This window comes from Mesoplodon densirostris, chromosome 9 (assembly GCF_025265405.1).
Source record: "Mesoplodon densirostris isolate mMesDen1 chromosome 9, mMesDen1 primary haplotype, whole genome shotgun sequence".
Taxonomy (NCBI): Eukaryota; Metazoa; Chordata; class Mammalia; order Artiodactyla; family Ziphiidae; genus Mesoplodon; species Mesoplodon densirostris.
The window spans coordinates 32,876,473-32,893,164 of record NC_082669.1 but is presented as its reverse complement, the minus strand read 5'-3'; the positions used below and the strand labels follow the sequence as shown (position 1 = coordinate 32,893,164).

The 16,692-nt window shown below is 34.0% G+C and overlaps 1 protein-coding gene across 1 annotated transcript in view; it reads left to right on the top strand.

Annotated features, from left to right (window-relative positions):
• Positions 1-16,692, top strand: part of PCLO (piccolo presynaptic cytomatrix protein) — a 387,939-nt gene that overhangs the window by 212,074 nt on the left and 159,173 nt on the right. Inside the window, 2 exon segments of the mRNA XM_060107659.1 lie at positions 4,826-7,013; positions 12,431-12,567. Of these exon segments, the coding sequence (XP_059963642.1) occupies positions 4,826-7,013; positions 12,431-12,567 (2,325 nt within the window).

Sequence of the window (16,692 nt, the reverse complement as noted above, 5' to 3'; positions counted from 1 at the left end):
CAGTAGCAGGTATGGCTTTCTATATTTATAAAATGAAAGATACATTCCAAAGTCTCTCTAGTGATACAGTGATTTAGAAGAGTATCTCTGATATTGACACAAGAGCTATTTAGCAAAAGGCTGAGGTAGTTTCTTCATAAAACATCCTAAAAAATATTCCTGATTCATGAGTTTTTTGAGAATAAGGTTTGTGTTCATTCTGTCTCTTACCTCTTAGCTCTGTGCCTTTATTATCCAGAAAAATACATTTTAGAATTATACTAAGCAAACTCCTGGAATAAATAAATAAATTGAATTTTGCCATATTTATTATATATAGCAATCAATTAATAATTTTGGTCTAGCATCTATTTTTGCTTGTTCAACTTTTCTCATTCTTAGATTAAGCTTAGATTATTTTAACAGTGAGATAATGCAGATATGTATATTTAAAGTCCTCACGATAGTGTATCCATATACTTTAGCTATTGTTCTTTTTATTAATAACCCTGACACCTCAGAGCAAGGAAACATTTATTTCCTTTATAAGATACGTGGTATAAGTGGATTCCCCCAAGGAGAATGTTGTTTAAAATAACTTTGTTAAGAAAAAAAAAAGTATGTCATGAAGAACTTAGGGGTAAGACAGGATTAAAGACACAGACCTACTAGAGAATGGACTTGAGGATATGGGGAGGGGGAAGGGTAAGCTGTGACAAAGTGAGAGAGTGGCATGGACATATATACACTACCAAACGTAAAATAGATAGCTAGTGGGAAGCAGCCGCATAGCACAGGGAGATCAGCTTGGTGGTTTGTGACCACCTAGAGGGGTGGGATAGGGAGGGTGGGAGGGAGACGCAAGAGGGAGGGGATATGGGGTTATATGTATATATATAGCTGATTCACTTTGTTATACAGCAGAAACTAACACAACATTGTAAAGCAATTATACTCCAATAAATATGAAAAAAAAAAAACCTTTGGACAGCAAAACTTATGCTGGAGCTTGTTTGCTTCTTAACATTGTTACCTCCTAGGTATTGCAATTGAAATTAGATATTCTTCCAGTCTTCCTCAACCTCCATTCTATTCTTAGGACTTTCTGTTCTTTTCCCTTGGTCTGTTATTTGCACAGCTATTTTAAAATATTTTACAGTTACTTAGTATGATTATTTTTCAGATTAAGAGCACCAGATCTGTCTGAAAACTTTTACCAAGCTAGTCATCAAGGAAAGAAAATCTTACTAAACACCGAGATTTTTCTAGATTGTTGTTGTCATCTCTAATCATGGCCTCCAACTACATCAGCTTTAATCATGATAAACTTTCTTTTATACATCTCTTGATCTTTTCTAAGCAATTATATATAGATGATCTTTAAGAGGTTATGTTTCGGTTCTCTCTTTTGGGGTTCTCTACTCTTATTTTACATTATATTGTTTAGATTAGAATTAAATAGTTTTGAAGTCACTAAGCTTTCAATCAGTGTTACACTTTCTGTCATTTGGGAAGAATATAGCTGAGACCTTGATGAGTCTCCAACTTTGTTATCAAGAAAGAACAGCAAAGCTATTTCGATTTGTGGAGACTGAGTAGTTAGCTAGACTAACTGAGTAAGTATCTAGCTTCTACCAACCAACTTTGTCACTTGTTTCCATGACTCACATCCGTGGCACACAAAATATTAATAAACATAAGTCATGGATCATTAAATATTTGCAACCGTGAAAGATAATTAGAAATCCCTAATACCTGGAATGTTTCTTTAACCTAGGATTTTATAAAACTGCAAAAAAATGAGCATGACCAAGCACACTCCCTCCAGTGAGAACTATAAACTTGTAAACATAAAGTTAAGAGAAATTGCATAAATGTGTGAGCAATAAAGAGTAAGAACTACTATCAGTTTCCAGTTCATTATAACCATTACTCTTAATACTATAGTCTTTTTTACAGATCCTCGTAGTTTTATCTTTCCTGTGTTTTCGTATCTTTCCTCTCATTCCACACAGTGAATTCTCGGAAATTCACTTCTTGATTCAGAATTTTAAAAAATAGTAACACTCCAGAAAATCACAAGTTCTTCTTTTACCCTTTCATTTCTTCATTCTTTCATTCAACAAATATATGCACCCATTTAATGGATGCCTTCAGTTGTTTTTTTTAAATTAATTTTCAAAATGTGTGTGTCCAACCCAGAAATTTCTTTCATTCTCTCTATTTACTCCATTCCGTTGTTACCTTCTCTGTTCTGTGTGTTTTCTCTCTGCTAGGATCAGCTTTTAGTGTTACATTAATTCGTGCACGTTTTTAACCTCCTTTGGTAGGGAGGAGAATTCTTTTAACGTAAGACTTTTTTTTTTTTTTTCCTTTTTTTTTTTTTTGCGGTATGTGGGCCTCTCACTGTTGTGGCCTCTCCCGTTGCGGAGCACAGGCTCCGGATGCGCAGGCCCAGCGGCCATGGCTCACGGGCCCAGCCGCTCCGCGGCATATGGGATCCTCCCAGACCGGGGCACGAACCCGTATCCCCTGCATCGGCAGGCGGACTCTTAACCACTGCGCCACCAGGGAGGCCCAACGTAAGACTTTTTAAATGTCTTCATATTATGCAATGCTATTACACTTTCAGAGTAATACACTTAAACACTCAAACAATTTCACAACCACAATCATGTAGTACACATGAACATCTTAAATTTGAAAACTTAATGCATATACCAAATCTTCCAAATGCTAGTCTAGGAAAAGAAACAGTCATTAAATTCAGCCTCCTATTGAGCTCCATTATATTCAGAGAACTGAAAAGATTATTGTGAAAAAACTTTTTAAAAACAGAAGACATATATATGTTAGTATTTTGGAAAATTATTAAGTAGTTGTAAGATTTCAATTTTAATTTTATTACTATTTTATTATGGTCAGTTATTAAAAAGCATAATAACATGTGCATTCATTTATTCAAAAAAACAGTTTTTTAAAAATATTTGGTATACGAATTTACCAATTTCCACAGTTTTCTGTGGAAATAAGGGGATTTTACAAGGAAATAATACTTAATGGATGCCTACAATGAGTACTAAATATTTTACACAAAGGTCTCATTTGTTCTTCATAACAACCCTATGACTTGATTGTGAGTATTAAATACAATGAAAATAATTGAGGGTGAGAGAGAATAAATAACATGCCAAACAGCTGCCTTTGTGGTTCCAATTCCCCATATTCCTTGAGATTTCTCTGTGAGGATAAGCTACGATTTCAAAATCACTCTGCCATATTTTACAAACTCACAACATTTATTCATTGTGAATTTGCATTCAGATATTTAAAATTTCAGAAATACACATAAACCTCAATTGATCTTTAGGATATTGCTTCTGATTCTGATTTCTATTAAACAATTAGGTTGATAAATGGAGCAGAAAAATAACAGAAAACAGATAAAAAAACACCAAGGTAACAAATTTGGGAGTAGTAAAAAGGCAATAAAAGTAGAAGGTCTTGGGCTTCCCTGGTGGCGCAGGGATTGAGAGTCCGCCTGTCAGTGCAGGGGACACAGGTTCTTGCCCCGGTCCGGGAAGATCCCACATGCTGCGGAGTGGCTGGGCCCGTGAGCTATGGCCGCTGAGCCTGCGCGTCCGGAGCCTGTGCGTCCGGAGCCTGTGCTCTGCAATGGGAGAGGCCACAACAGTGAGAGGCCCGCGTACCGCAAAAAAAAAAAAAAAAAGTACAGGGTCTTGGACAAATATGATATAATTAATTAGACATAATTCCCATATTCTTTTTGTTATTTTGGGGTCCTCAATTTTTGGTGATTGGGAAAAAGGGAAGAATTAAGGTCTTTGTATTATTAGTAAGAAGAAAAAGGTAAAGAATATTCAACTAGAAGGCAGAGGCCTGAGATCTAGTTGTGAATATGCTGCTACATTGTTGGGTAACTTTGAATATATCAGCTTATTTTAATTATAGTCAAAATGATCTCTCATGTTCTGATATTCTAAAATTTATGATTCTCAAGACCAGTGATTCTTAGAATGCAAGTTTGTGACAAATTAACCAAATAAAATTGAAAATATCTGACAGCTCACTGATAAACTTTATCTGATTTTTTAAAGATTTTAATGAGTTTTTGAATTGTAGTCATTTCCTTTTGCTTCATGTAGAAGTTACTAAAGCATTAAGAAGAAGCTGAAATTACTAAAGAATAATAGCATTGAAAGAAAATAGAAAATTCAAATAGTCAGAAAAATATTGAAAGATTAAATAGGAAGTTGGTTCAGATAACTCTTGGGGAAAAAAAGACAGCGAATGAGAGGATTTCATTTCAAAACATTTCATGATTGGAATAAGAATTACAGTCACTTCAGGGCGTGAAAGTAGGAATGGGAAGATAGAAGCAAACAATTCAACAGGACAATGACCATCTTCAACAAATATAACTTAAACTTTAGGTAGTTAACACAAATACTCTGGGCATACCTTCAGTAAGTAATATTATGTATATTAAATAGGATGGAAAATGAGTTTTTAAGAGTTCTCCTAAGAGTCTAACTAAAATATAATCTTGCCTAGCAGTGTACTCTGTGCTTGATTTCAGAATTCACTTCTAATGTTACAAAGTTGTAATAATAAATAATCAGTTTACCAAGAAGAGGAAAATTATTTTTCAGTTAACTGCATTTGTGACTAATACTTGAAATTATGTGTAGAATTTTAATTTTATTATGCACTCATAGCTAAAACATATATGAACTCACTTTTATTTAAATGTAAATTATGTTTTTTGACCTTTTACTTTTTTTCCTTGATGATAAAGTACTGTATTTTGTTTACTTAATTACAGACAAAAGGTTCTCAAACCACGGCACCCTCTGGCACCCAGAAAAAAGTGAAGAGAACTCTGCCAAACCCACCTCCCGAGGAGACCTCCACGGGAACTCAGTCAACATACAGCACCGTGGGCACAGTTTCCAGGAGAAGGATCTGCAGAACCAATACGATGGCACGAGCCAAGATTCTCCAGGATATAGACAGAGAGCTCGATCTTGTGGAGAGGGAATCTGCAAAGCTTAGAAAGAAACAAGCAGAACTTGATGAGGAAGAGAAGGAGATTGATGCCAAGTTACGGTACCTGGAAATGGGGATTAACAGGAGGAAAGAGGCGTTGTTAAAGGAGAGAGAAAAGAGAGAGCGAGCCTACCTCCAGGGAGTAGCTGAGGATCGTGATTACATGTCTGACAGTGAGGTCAGCAGCACCAGACCAACCCGAATCGAAAGTCAGCATGGCATAGAGCGACCGAGAACTGCTCCCCAAACTGAATTCAGCCAGTTTATACCACCACAAACCCAAACAGAATCTCAGCTAGTTCCTCCTACAAGTCCTTATACCCAATACCAATACTCTTCCCCTGCTCTTCCTACCCAAGCACCCACCCCATACACCCAACAATCCCACTTTCAGCAACAGACTCTGTACCATCAGGAAGTTTCACCTTATCAGACTCAGCCAACCTTCCAAGCTGTGGCAACGATGTCCTTCACACCTCAAGCTCAACCTACCCCAACACCACAACCTGCTTATCAGTTACCATCACAGATGATGGTGATACAACAAAAGCCCCGGCAAACTGCGTTATATTTGGAGCCCAAGATAACTTCAAACTATGAGGTGATTCGCAACCAACCCCTGATGATAGCGCCTGTTTCTACTGATAATACATATGCTGTTTCCCACCTTGGTAGTAAGTACAACAGCTTAGACTTGAGAATAGGATTGGAGGAAAGAAGTAGCATGGCAAGCAGCCCAATATCAAGCATATCGGCAGACTCTTTCTATGCAGATATTGACCATCATACTCCACGAAATTATGTCTTAATTGATGACATTGGAGATATTACAAAAGGAACAGCCGCTTTAAGCACTGCATTTAGCCTTCATGAAAAAGATCTGTCAAAAGCAGACCGTCTCCTTCGAACCACTGAGACACGTAGGTCTCAAGAAGTGACAGATTTCCTAGCACCTCTGCAGACTTCTTCCAGATTGCATAGTTATGTGAAAGCAGAGGAAGACCCGATGGAGGATCCTTATGAGTTAAAGCTTCTGAAACATCAGATTAAACAAGAATTCCGTAGAGGGGCAGAGAGCTTAGATCACCTCGCTGGTCTTTCCCATTATTACCATGCCGATACTAGCTATAGACATTTTCCAAAATCTGAAAAGTATAGCATTAGTAGACTCACACTTGAAAAACAAGCAGCAAAACAACTACCAGCAGCCATACTTTATCAAAAGCAGTCAAAGCATAAGAAATCACTAATTGATCCTAAAATGTCCAAATTTTCACCTATTCAAGAAAGTAGAGACCTTGAACCTGATTATTCGAGCTACATGACTTCTAGCAGTTCATCTATTGGTGGCATTTCTTCCAGGGCAAGGCTTCTTCAAGATGATATCACTTTTGGCCTCAGAAAAAATATTACAGACCAACACAAATTTTTGGGATCATCTCTTGGCACAGGGCTGGGCACATTAGGAAATACCATACGGTCAGCTCTGCAGGATGAAGCAGATAAGCCATACAGCAGTGGCAGCAGGTCCAGACCTTCTTCCAGACCTTCCTCTGTCTACGGGCTTGATTTATCAATTAAAAGAGATTCTTCCAGCTCTTCTCTAAGACTGAAAGCTCAAGAGGCGGAAGCTCTAGATGTTTCCTTTAGTCATGCATCCCCCTCTGGCAGAACTAAGCCTACCAGTTTGCCGATTAGCCAGAGTAGAGGAAGAATACCAATTGTGGCCCAGAATTCTGAAGAGGAAAGTCCACTCAGTCCTGTTGGCCAGCCAATGGGAATGGCCAGGGCTGCAGCTGGACCCCTGCCACCAATATCTGCAGACACCAGGGATCAGTTTGGATCAAGTCACTCATTGCCTGAAGTTCAACAACACATGAGAGAAGAATCACGGACGCGAGGCTACGATCGTGACATAGCTTTCATCATGGATGACTTCCAACATGCCATGTCAGACAGTGAAGGTAAATTGGGCCTCAAACTACCTTGTTACTCTCAAAACTCAAACTCTTGTGTTTCTGCATGTTTAATTTTCTTTCTCCAAGGACGTATTCTACTTTTCTTGGTGCGTCTTTTGCATGTTTACTTCAATTTTATTTCTTGTAAATGGAAATTTTATCTTGTGTGTAGATTTTGTAGCATGCTCTTCTTTATTTCTTTTTAGTTTATTCTTTTACTGTTGTTTCTTGGTTGTCTGCTTGATTTGTTTGGTGTCCACTTTTCCAAAACCATTACCAAACAATTGTGTCAATAAAATATGGTCATCCTTTAAATCTATAGTTGGAAATATTTTCATTGTATGTTTCTTTTATTTTTTTAAAAGGCATTTTTAAAGTTATTAGTTTCTTTCAGTTTGTGAAATGAATAAGGTTTTGAGCCATTAAGTACTATTCTGCTAGACTCTGTAATAGAAAATTATTTATAACATTTTATGAGATTGGTGTTCGTTAATTCAGAGAATGTGCTCCTTTTGAGAACTTTCAAATAAGTCCCTAATGTTAACATAATGTAGAATTTTATAATTCTACTTAAATAAAAGGTTTGTATTTTAATCTCTCTCATTATGAATGTAATAATTGACAAGCTTGTACATTTTGCATTACATACTAGAAAGCTTAGTACTAAATATGGTTTTGACAGTAAATAACAGTATTATCCACATGCTTGTCAATATGTATGAAGCATTGTTTAGATTTTTAAATTGGAAATTTGTACACTGCTTTTATGAATTTAGCTATTTGAGCTGAAGCCTTCCTTGTGTGTTCAGTTAGCCTTTTCCATGGCTTTGCTTTTTGCATTATTCCATTTTTTTTGCCCTAAATTGTCATTACTAGTTTTTCATATTGAACAAGAGATTTATGGCAAGTACATACTTAACTAAAAACTGGTTTATGGTAATTTTCTTTGTTTAATCATATAGAAGCATAAGGATTTTAGAAAATGACTTAGACCAAGTCTAAATTAGAAGACAAGTTTGGACAGGTACAGAGATGTGAAGTCTTGCCCATGCCAAGAGGACCCATGACACTTGGTTCTTTTTTTTTTCCCCCTCTGTGGTATACATTTGAATGTAGGTGTGGTTTGAGTCCTAAAAATAAAATACTTCTCATCACATAAAAATGTATTACTTCATGGCTTTAGAGATTGCAAAGCACTAAGTTAACATGAACATCTCTTATTTTAAATCTAACATTTTCCCTGAGGACTTACAGGAAATATGTTTTCATGAAAAGGATTTTCTTTCTTCTATAGCTAGACACCAATATGATTTTAGAAGTTCAAATGTAGGTTTGATCAGGACTAAGGTAATCACTGGATCTGAAGGAGGAGAGACTGCTTTTTCTAGTGAAATTCCAAGAGACTAGTCACTTCCTGATTTGTTTTATTCTCTACAGGCTATTGGATTGACCATTTTTTATTGATAACCAGCCAATTAAATAAAACACTCTATGTGGTTTTTTTTATTTAGCTGATTGTTTGAATCAATCTACGTAGTTAAGTAAGTTACATAATGCAGAAACATTTATTTTTTTATTTTTTCACAATCCACATTTTACACACATTATATGTGTATATAAGTATATATATACAATGACTGCTGCAGAAGAATAAAAAGGCTCTTCAATAATTGTATCCATAAAATAGCAAAATAAAACAAAAACTAACAGGTCAGTCACATAACTAAACACGTAAAATCTGTGTGTGCATGATGAACATATACCTGGAGAGAATTTGACAAATTGATTTATTCATCACAGATGTTTTGCCAACATGGTTCCAGCCACACAGATGTTTCTAGATATTCCAAAATACAGCAGTCATTTATGTACAACCATGTAAAAATAACCAAATTTTTATTTCTCATTTATATGTTTGGATGATGTGTACTCATAGTCATCAAAGACTATGAAAACTTGTTTTGATAAAATATCAAGACACATCAAAGAATACTTATCAAATACAATTTGGCAAGTATTTGGAAATATCATCAGCTTAAAAACATGTTAATCTCCAGAAAATTATTTAAACTAATTTGGATGAGACATCATGCAGCATACAAAATTATGAAATATGTAACGATGACACCAGAGAAGTAAACAATTACAGTGAAATTTACACAAAATCAAATTGAGTTAAAATGTATTTTTAAATTAAGCAGACAAGAAATTTAGTCATAAAAATCATGTTGATATAGAATTCTACAAACAAAAACTGTAACAAACTGAATTACATATGTAATATTATGTGTGTGAATTGTAGTGATTATCTTTAAAAGATGTATGTTTTAAAATGTTATCTATTTTCTTTGTGTTTATATCTCATAAGCATATCACTTTTCTTCTGGTGAACAGTGGTCTGCTTTTCTTTTGAAATCTTGGATTCCTTGGGTAATTAAGAAAAATAGAAAATATTCTTCCCAATTACATAACTCATGACATTATAAACTCATGAAATATTAGGGATTTTTAAAATAAAAATTAACCAAATATATACTATATCTGTGTTTGAATGATACTAAAACAACTTTGAAAAGTATAACATTCCAACAGGCTATTTAGTAGCATGTAAACAAAGCAAATTTAACTGATTTCAAATTTTTGCGCTTTCTCTGAACTCAAACTCTAGGTTATAGACAACAGGATGTTTTTCAGATGTATTCTATATAACTCCAATTAATTTTGAAAAATCTCATTTGAGGTATAATCTAGGTAGGTAATTTATAGGTAGGTAATTTATATTGCTTACTATTTATGACCATCAGCTTGAAGTCTACAACTTAATATCCATTCATGGTTAAGAGAAAAACTAAACTAGAAACAGTCAAGTTGTATTTCTACAACTGCAAATATTTTGTTGAAAACGTTCTTTCAAAATATACTCCATGTAAAAAAAGAAAAAAGCATCGGTATATACAGTCTTTTAAAAACTTTCCAATGAATATTTCATACAGAATAGAAGTAAGCTGTTTGTATAACTATTGTTACAGTCAATAATGTGAATAATGCTAGACCCCAAAGTAGCTTTCTTGCATTTTACATTTAAGAAAAGAAAATATCAATGGCTTAAAACGAGGGGATGTTAATCTCCAGCAAAATTCTTTAATTTGGAAAATATTATTATTATTATAAAATTTAGTTTTTAAAGTTCGGATCTACCATGGCAGATCAGGCAATTGTAGTTATAAACAATTAGCATTTATGTCCAACTTGCTGTAAATGATGAAGACAGAATCCAATATAGAGCATATTTATTTAATCTGGTTTTTCTTCATTGATCTATAAATTCCTATGCAAAGCATGCTAGCCATCCTAACTTGGTTATGTATAGAGTCATTATAAGACATAACAGACAATCAAAGTATGTCATCAGAATCGGAAATAAATTGACAAAATTTATATCAGGTTGAGATTCTGCCTTATCTGTATAGACACAACCAAGGAAACATTTTAAAGGATTGTTATTTTAAATGCATTAAGCAAAGTTGTATATTCAAGTGAAATCATGTAGTGCATTATCTAAGATAGTCATTTATTAAAATCAGTATAGACTATTTTTTATGAGAAATAAGTAATAGAGATATACAAAAATTACTATAAAATGATGTTAGTGTGTTTGTTGATAATCTAATAAGTTTTAGAGATTAAATAACAGATTTTCTATTTACTTATCAAGTTTATATTAAATATTTCTTTCATAAATTTAGTCACTTGGTGTCAAATTAAAACTATGAAAAACCATAATAAATATTGAGTAGATTGTGAGAAAAGATAGTGTAACTATTAATGAGACTCAAGGGACAAATTAATATTTATTTTAACATGTGCTTATCATAATTTAGGATATTTAGCTTTCTTTAGTTGATGACTAATTTTCCTATGTTTCATTCATTTCCTGAATATTTAATGAATATTACGGCATTTGCAAGGCATTGTTTTTAGTATTGAGGGAGGAAAAAAAAACAACAACAAAAGAAGACATGATCCTTACCCTCAAGCAGCTTAGAGTCTAATAGGGGAGATCAGATAAGTACATATGCAACCACAAACCAGGTATGTATCGTATTTCCTCAAATCTAAGACTGACTAAATTATGACACATCATCTATCATTCTGTGTTTATTCGGGAAAAGTGCTGTGGTTAATCAGTGGCGTTGACCACGATCACGGGAGGTGTAGAGGTGAGTAATGCTGTATATGCTATGGGTTTGCCAGCCCTGCCAGTAAAGAACTAATGGAAATTGCCTGGGAAAAAGTCTTGGGAGAAAGTAGTAGAAGAGAAGTCAGTGATGTAGACAGAAAGAGAACTGTAATGAGTTAGAGAGGAACACTCAGTAGTACGGCATTGTAGAAGCTAGAGTTTCAAGAAGGCATAGGTTGATAGCATCATCAACAGATCTTTCAGGATGAGCACCTGAGAAGGGGTACTCCATCTGCCATTTAGGAAGCAATAATGTATTTCCAGAGACTATTAATTAGGGATCCTTTTACAAAGAATAAAGTTATATAAAGTCAAATTCTGTATATTAGGTAAACAGTGATTTGGGGGCACTAAATAAGAAAAAGACCTTGGAAGTACTAAGAACTGAAGGGGATGAAATTTTTTAAATAATATTTATATACTGAAATATGGTTGTATTTTCAAAAAAGTATTTTAAGATGTCAAGTTTTGGCACATTTTAAGTACAAAAAGCAGTTAACCAACTCTTTAATTCCTAAATATGTGAGCCCACAGAAAATAATTGTTTAATTTTTAATGAAAAATGCTAATAGATATATTTTTAGTATTAGGCTACCAGGTGATTATGGCACACATGTTCCTAGAAATGATACCTGGGATTCTCCTAAAAATAAATGTTTTTGTTAATTTATGGATGTCATAGAAATGTCATGTTTTCAAAAAATGCTCACTTGATGTCCAAAGCCATAGTGGTACTGGGTTGATATGAGAGTGGGAAAATAACAGAATCTTCTGTATTCAAGGAATATATTTTCCTTGGATTTTGGTGATGGGTAATGGGGAGAGGTGAGGAGGTAGAACTGATGGACTGAGGTTGAATAGAATGACCTTTGAGAAATATTCATTGTTCATTTATTTATTCAATCACTGTCTAAATTTCTTCTTTCACCTAATCTAAATTTAAATTTTGTTCTGTTTTGCTTTGAAAAGTTTCACAGGTGGTACATTATTTTTTCTAGGTTATTCCATGGTACAAAATTTTTAACATAATATTGGAAATGATTTTTCTGATCCTGTTGGGAATTGTGCTTGAAATGCATGAATGATTAATAAGCCTGGAGCATGTTGCTACTTCAGAACATCTGCCCTCTGTCATCTGTATTTGTTAGAGTTGCAATGTTTGATGTTTCCTTGGTCTTCAAAGCCTATCACCTGCGTCGTGAAGAAACAGATTGGTTTGACAAACCCAGGGAGTCTCGTTTGGAAAATGGACATGGTCTGGATCGAAAACTGCCAGAAAGGTTGGTCCACTCTAGACCACTCAGTCAACATCAAGAGCAAGTAAGTGCTATATTGAGCAATCTCTTTCAGATTTATTTTTTTTTAAAAAAAGATTCATTTCATCCTAAAATGGTCTCAGTTATCCTGCAATGAATGGGACTTTTGTCAATCCAGTTCACAAATGATTTTTCTTTTCAGTATCTTAAAGTACTAAGTAACCTTTCTTCATCAGCCATGACTGACATCGCAGCATAACCATGATGCTTCTACCAAGGCAATTTAAGCGATTTTTTACCTCTAACAGATAATTAAGTTTGTACAACATACCCAACACTGCCATACACAGAGAATACATGAAACTCCTAAAGAGCTTACAGAATATTGGGTGAAATAGATTTGGGTAATTTCAGTGTTCTCCAATAACAGTATGTTCAGGTGTCAAGCAAATAAGAGGATGACCAAACCAAGTCACCTGGGGACAGGGAAGGCGTCAGTTGTGGGTGAAGGGATGATGTTTTAGGGTCTATTATGTGGAAGTGTTTTTTTGTTTTACATTCATTTTTGGATTTTATCTTCAGAACAACTTTCATAAAGTATGTTTTATTAATACCTATTTGTAGGTGAAAAACTTAAACTTAGAGGTACTATTCACTATTACATAAATATAATATCATAATTCATGATCTTATTCACTTTAGAAAAAATGTGGTGATGTTTGAATTGAATTTTGATAGATCTTACTAGATTAACAGTTGGATAACCTGAGGGAGATTCCTCTGGTAAGCCATGTGGCCTTAAATCAGTTGCCTTAACAGATCAGATTTTTGCAGGCTGTATATTCATTATCATCATTAAAATACTCACAAAGAGATAGTTACTTATATCATGTACATTAACTCCTAAATCATCCCTGTCTGATTAACGATTCACTGATGTAAATGACAGCTATATTTTGAACAACACAGAAGAACCATATGAATTTACTATAATTCAGTGTTTGTCACATTAAGGTGTAAAAGAAAACAAGACTTTTACATGTATAAGTACTGTCTAAAAGATATTATCTATGGTCTTAGATTTGATTTTTTCCTAACCAGTTTCAGTTTTCATAGACAAATTTCCAGCTGATTAGAATTTTCTTTTCTCAGAATTTTGTTCTAAATTTTTCAGAATTGTTCTGAATGTTTTCTCAGAATTTTATTTTGTTTTTCTAGATGCTATCATATTTTATAGAAATCTGTTCTTCTCTGTATATTGTAAGTATTGTAGATCTAGAATAGATCTAGCTCAGAAGTGGGAAAGTTAAAGGATTAAAATCATTCTGAACATGTTTAAAAATTTCAATTTACCTGTTATCTACAATTACTAAAACAATCAATTTGTCAATTTTTTTTATTACAGGAATCTCTCTTTAATGACTTACTTGTTATATCTTACCCATCTTGTTTGCTTCTCTGAAGTTTACTATTTCTGACAAACCTAGATCAAGTTAATGAAAACACAAATCCTTTAAAGAAATCCTAATAAGATGAACTATTAAAACTGAAGAACTAAAAAAAATAACTTCCATACAATTATTTCCCAAAACTTCTGAGGATCCAATCAGAATAGTCTTGTCCAACTAATTTATCCAACTAATATTATACAGGATAATTTTAAAATAATCTGCCCATTCCCAAAAATATTTTCTAAAATTTATTTTATTGTATGTAGATTAAACATAAATATTCCTAATGACTTTTTGTTCATAATTTTCTGTTACATCTACAGATTTATGATTTTGGTTCACTGAAGCCATAGCACATCATCTTTAAATATATAATTATAGAGCAATATAATACCAAAATTAGAGTGGCTATATTTGAGAATTATTTAGTTAATTTCTCTCTATGTTTGATAACATAGAAAATATAAGGGTCCTTGTTAGAATTATATACTGGTAAATGTAATAATGTGTATTGTCTTGCTAAAAGTTATTTTTTACATTTGTATTTTGTTATATAACATACAAACAAAAAAAACTGCAATACTCAAAACTGAAAATATGTAGAATTATAAACTAGTTATAAAGTGAACAGCCATATAACCACCACACAAACAAAAAAGCGAGGATTTTCTGCCCACTGAAACCTCCAAGTGCCCTTTGCAGATTGTAATTTTCAACCTCTCCCAAACAAGTAGCAAATATACTGACTTTTGTGACAATAATTTCTTTGTTTTGCTTTATAGATTTCTCTAAATAAAAGCTTTATTGAAGACAACATATGCTTTAATTACATTTATATAAAGTTCAAAATTCATGCTTTTTTGCATTAATATTTATCTTCAAATACTGTCTTCCTCATTAACTCATCAAAACTATATTTTGGTATAGAAGGATAGCAAAATAGCATTCTTGTTTCAGTCACTTCTTTGCATATTTAATCACAAAAAGGTAATATTGAACTCTTGGTACCAATAAGTCCAGCTGCTTTTATTTGAAAACTTATGCATAATAAGAATTTATGTTCATAAAATGCTCTGGAGGCAGAAGTAATAAAACCAAATTGACTAATGCAAGCACTAATTTGTCTGCTTTAAAAATATTTAATGTAAACATACATTAGAGAAATTGAAGAGTATTTCTGAAGTTAGAGTCAAAATCATATAAACCATAAAAATAAACCAAATCTGCAAAACTATATTTGTTTCCTTTCAAATATATATATTTATGTTTAACCTCTGCACTGTTCAGTAGAAATTCAACTCTGCTTTGTGAATTGAACAGATCACCTGACTCCTTTCTCTTTTTTTTTTTTTAATTTTTTTTCAGTCTCTTCATCTATAAATAGGATTAATACCCTTCACAGGGTTGTTAGAAAGGTCAACATTTCTCTACTAGTACAAAATGCCTTCACTCTGCAGTAATGTCCATGCCTTGTGCAATTCCCATGCAACTGCTATATTGCGGTACATTGAGCTCCTCTGGAAGAGCCACTCTTTCTCTTTCTTCTGGGCTTTTGAATGTCTTGTTTCCTCTTCCTGAACATTCCCCCTCCTCTCTTCTCTTGGCTAACCCTATTCATCACTGAGGTCTCCATGTACATGCCTCATCTTGCAAGGAGCCTTCTCTGAAACTACCACCACCACCTCCCCACAGGTGTTCTTCCTTTGTGCTCCAGTAGCACTCCACACATTGTGTCTTGGTCTGCGGGCTTTTAGAGAGCAAGTGCTCTCTCTTCCATCCACCATGGTATATGTGCAGTTCCTAACACAGGGCTTGGATCCCCAGAAGGGCACTCTGTCCCCTGCATCTGTCATACAAGGTATTTAGGTGAGAGAAAACATGAATGTCTGTATAAATAAAAGATATATTAACACAAGACTTGTTACTTCATAAGTATGAAGGGCCAGTTCATGAACATAATTTCTCTTGAAATATTTGTAGGTAGGGAAGAGGAAGAACCCTTTTTCTGGGTGGCATACAGGTGATAGTTCTGTCAATGCAGAATCATCAAAAGACTATGCTATCAGAAACCTGGCTCTTGGGGAGAGGTATGAGGCACTACTTGACATCAGTCCTGCCCTCTGGCCTTGTTCCTACTCTTAGTTGGCAGAAGCAACACCTGCCCTTAGACTTCATCTGCTAGAGAACTCTCTCAACAATTGCCTGCGTTGGCTAGAAAAAAGCCAATATCCAGCTAGTGCAAATGTGGGAGATGGATACTTCTGCTTTCCTCAGACTCTTGGTCACATTGATCAAAAATTGAGGCAGTTTAATGTTTTTAATTGATCAAATGAATTCATGAAGCTGAAATTACAGGAGATCCTATGAGATGCTCTGAAAGCAATATTCATGGAAATGAAGATGCTTAACATCCCTTCTACTTAATATCATCATAGATACATATTGAAAGGCAGTAGGGACTAGTTGATAAAACTGATGAAACATTTGGGAAACCTGATTACTCTTCTAGACTAGGCAGTAGGGGGACTATCAGATTCTATCAACTTCTCCCTAGACTGGAGAATTAGAAAGAATAACAAAAGGCAAAATTGTGTTTTCTTAGTTTATTTTTGGCCAAGTGAAATTAGAAGACATTTGAAGTAAAATGAAATAATATCCATAATTTTAATGAATTATTTACAGTAACAAAGTAAAGTTGAGTTATGTCTAATAGTTGTAGGATTTTCAATGCACATGGT